Source organism: Octopus bimaculoides, chromosome 2 (genome assembly GCF_001194135.2).
Source record: "Octopus bimaculoides isolate UCB-OBI-ISO-001 chromosome 2, ASM119413v2, whole genome shotgun sequence".
In the NCBI taxonomy this organism is placed as follows: Eukaryota; Metazoa; Mollusca; class Cephalopoda; order Octopoda; family Octopodidae; genus Octopus; species Octopus bimaculoides.
The window spans coordinates 161,528,046-161,531,260 of NC_068982.1; the positions used below are offsets into that span (position 1 = coordinate 161,528,046).

Here is a 3,215-nt window from a genome sequence, read left to right on the forward strand (position 1 = left end):
TACGATTATAAAGAAATTTGTGGGGGAAATCTTTTCCGAGGGGGTGAGGAGAGGATTTCGAAAAATTCACAAAGATCCAATGTTTTTTCCTCGTAACTTTGAGGAAAATGGATATCTTTCTACTTCACACCCACGTAGGAAACGAATCTGAAAACAAAAATGCATGGAAAGCAACGGGGGTGGGAGAGGACTTCGGAAAATTCACAAGATCCGAATTGTTCCCTCGCAACTTTGAGGAAAATATATTCCTTTTGAAATCACAAATTAGGCAGGCAGACAGACAGACAGACAGACAGATGTGTGTGTGTGTGTATATATATATATATATATAGTAGAAGTAAGGACCCGAACCCTTCAAAGAGATATTTAGCATCTAAGTTCCTGAGGAAAAGCCTAATTTGTGATTTCAAAAAGATTATATTTTCCTCAAAGTTACGAGGGAAAAACTCAGATCTTGTTAATCTTGTGAATTTTCCGAAGGTCTTTCTCCGCCCCCACCCCCGTTGCTTTCCTGGAATTTTTGTTTTCATATTCGTTTCCTACACCTACACGTTGCCCTATTTTATTTTCGATTTTGTTTCCGGGTAATAATGTCAACATTAACCATTTTTTTCTATTTAATATCTTTGTCAGTCCTTATATTCTTATTCTGTTCTCTTTACACTATATATAAGCATACGTACACAAGTGTAACATCCCCACCAACTTTGTTTCCTCAAAACTTTCAGAAAACTGGATACTACAAATTTCCCAAAATTTCAAGTTTCATATTGCAGATATATATGTAATGTATGTAATTTTGTATGTATGTGTGCCCACCAATTTTTGTCTTACATTACATTTCGATATTATCGTAATCTACACGTCAGAAAGGTATTTGTAGAAAATTTTATTTAAAAAATACTCATTTTTCTGAAAGTTACGAGGAAACAAAATCGATTTTCAGAAACTTATGTCCTTCATCCAAGGAAAAAAAACTTTCGCAACAAATTTCAACATAACTGGAATCTACTCGAAGAAAATTTCATTACAAAATATTCAGTTTTCTAAAAGTTACGAAGAACAAATTTGGTGGTGGTGGTGGTGGGGCACACTTGTGTAGGTGTGTACATGTGTGTGTGCGTGTGTACAATGGAGCAATGTTGGAAATAGAGAGGATATGTTGGGGTACGACGTATACCTACTTCTCAGTTTCTGGATTTTATTCGTTCATTATCTATTATTATTATCCTTTGTCAAGTTTCTATTATTCAGTTATCATAATAAAACACATAAAAAAGATTAATTTATAATACTTTAAGAGAAGTTCAGTATTCTAGCTGGAACAATGGAAATTAAGGGATTGGAGTGTCCGCAGGATGATTTTGTGAAGGATGAAGTAAGGTATTTGATATACCTGTATTTATCTATGTTACATGAAGTTCAGGATTTAGGACAAATGAGGCCCTATGCTAATTAAGTTATGATACATGCTCAGGAAATTCATCTTATTTTGGACGGGAAGATGCCCCCCCCCCACTCAAACACCTGGTGAAACGGGGCTGTGTGCTTAAGTACAATGGTAAATCCGGCACTGGTTACATATAAAGTACATGTCACTGGCCGCTCCGAGTTATTTCTCTTCATTTTTGTTTAAATTACAGTAAGGATACTGAACAAAAGAAATTTTCAATGTAAACAAACTTATTCACAATGCGAACTTCTACTTTTCCGACTCATTGTAGTTGTGTTTACGTAATAATAGGATAAAATCTGCAATAAGTCAGTGACTACATTTCGTCACTTTTAAATTCGATACATCAAAATTACTGGTAAAGTACAACTCAACAGGTAGTCAGTGTTATGTGTGTGTGTCTGTATTTAGGCAGACAGGTATGTATGTATGTATGTATGTATGTAACATACGTACGTAAACGTGACGTTTATTTTCTCACAAGATGAAAAACAACAATAAAAGTTAAAGAAATGGGGGGGGGAAGCTGTTTTAGCAAATGCCTTCTACAATAAACTTCGTCAACACAAAAGCTTGTCAGTGAAATTGGGCGGACAGAAATTGTGAGAAAGTTAGCACGATGAACTGTAATTGAAAGGGCTAACCTTGTCATACACTATCACACTAATTCTGACTGAAGATTGAGTTTAGAGTACAAAGTGTCAATGAAATACTTAGTGTCAATAAAGTACACGAGCAATTTAGTTGATTGAACGACTAGAATATGGAATATCGACTTTAATAACAATTAGATCCAGGCCAGCCTGGATTCTGCCGACCTATGATCAAAGGCAGTCTAGTCATGACTAACCCACCTGTTTGAAACAGTATATCTTCGTTGCATTATCTAATATACCTTCCTTTATTTTGAAGATGTGACTGTTAATTCTAGCGAGCCATGTAACGGCGAGGAGATCTCTTGTTGGTTCTTAGTTTATGATGTGTGAAAGAGAGAGAGAGAGAGAGAATTTCCTTAGATAGCGAAAACAAAATGCAGTTTACCTGTCCGTTTGCGAAGACTAAATTTTCCTTCTTTTTCTCGTTCTTCTCTCCATTTTGAGGTAAAATAGGTTTTCCTTTGTTAGTCATCATGAAGAGATGAACTGACAATGAGCCAGTGGTATGGAGAAAAGTTGGAAATCACTGTTTAATAGAAAGGCAACAGCTTTCGGTAATAACTTAGAGCTTAGTTTGCCAGCGAATGATTCTACTGGCTGAATGTTTGTGTGCGTATGTGTGTGTACGTGTGTATGTGTGTGTACGTGTGTGTGCGTATGTGTGTGTACGTGTGTGTGTGTGCATAGATATAAAATTAAGCCAGTTGTAATGAAACAAGGAAAGGTGTCTCGTGATATAATGTTGTTTGCACTGACAGCTGAATTGGACAGTTAAATATATGGAGTGAGGTATGAGGGGCGAGAAGGTTTCTTTAGTTAAAAGGTAGCAGACACACTCTCATTCAAAAGCGCATATATAGATGTACTCCTACAGAGATTCTAGTATAAGAGACGGATACACATCGATGTATTTTCCTTTCTTTCTTTACTTGATATCGTTTCGCGCCACCCAAAACGTGCTAGTCCATGCCTTCTGCCTTTATTTTTTTAATTTTATATATAGTTAATTGTAGTATGAAGTTTATAACCTTTTGCTTAACCCATCTCCTTTTCTTAGAGGCTGAATACTGCGAGTTGCCCCACATGACCATCTCACACTAGTCCAT

The 3,215-nt window shown here is 36.1% G+C and overlaps 1 protein-coding gene across 1 annotated transcript in view; it reads right to left on the bottom strand.

The window, feature by feature from the left end:
* Positions 1-2,857, bottom strand: part of LOC106871723 (leucine-rich melanocyte differentiation-associated protein) — a 30,078-nt gene extending 27,221 nt beyond the window's left edge. The window contains exon 1 of the mRNA XM_014918334.2: positions 2,495-2,857. Coding sequence (XP_014773820.2) covers positions 2,495-2,584 — 90 coding nt within the window. The 5' untranslated portion in view covers positions 2,585-2,857. The remainder of the gene's footprint in view (positions 1-2,494) is intronic.
* Between the last annotated feature and the right edge of the window lie 358 nt (positions 2,858-3,215).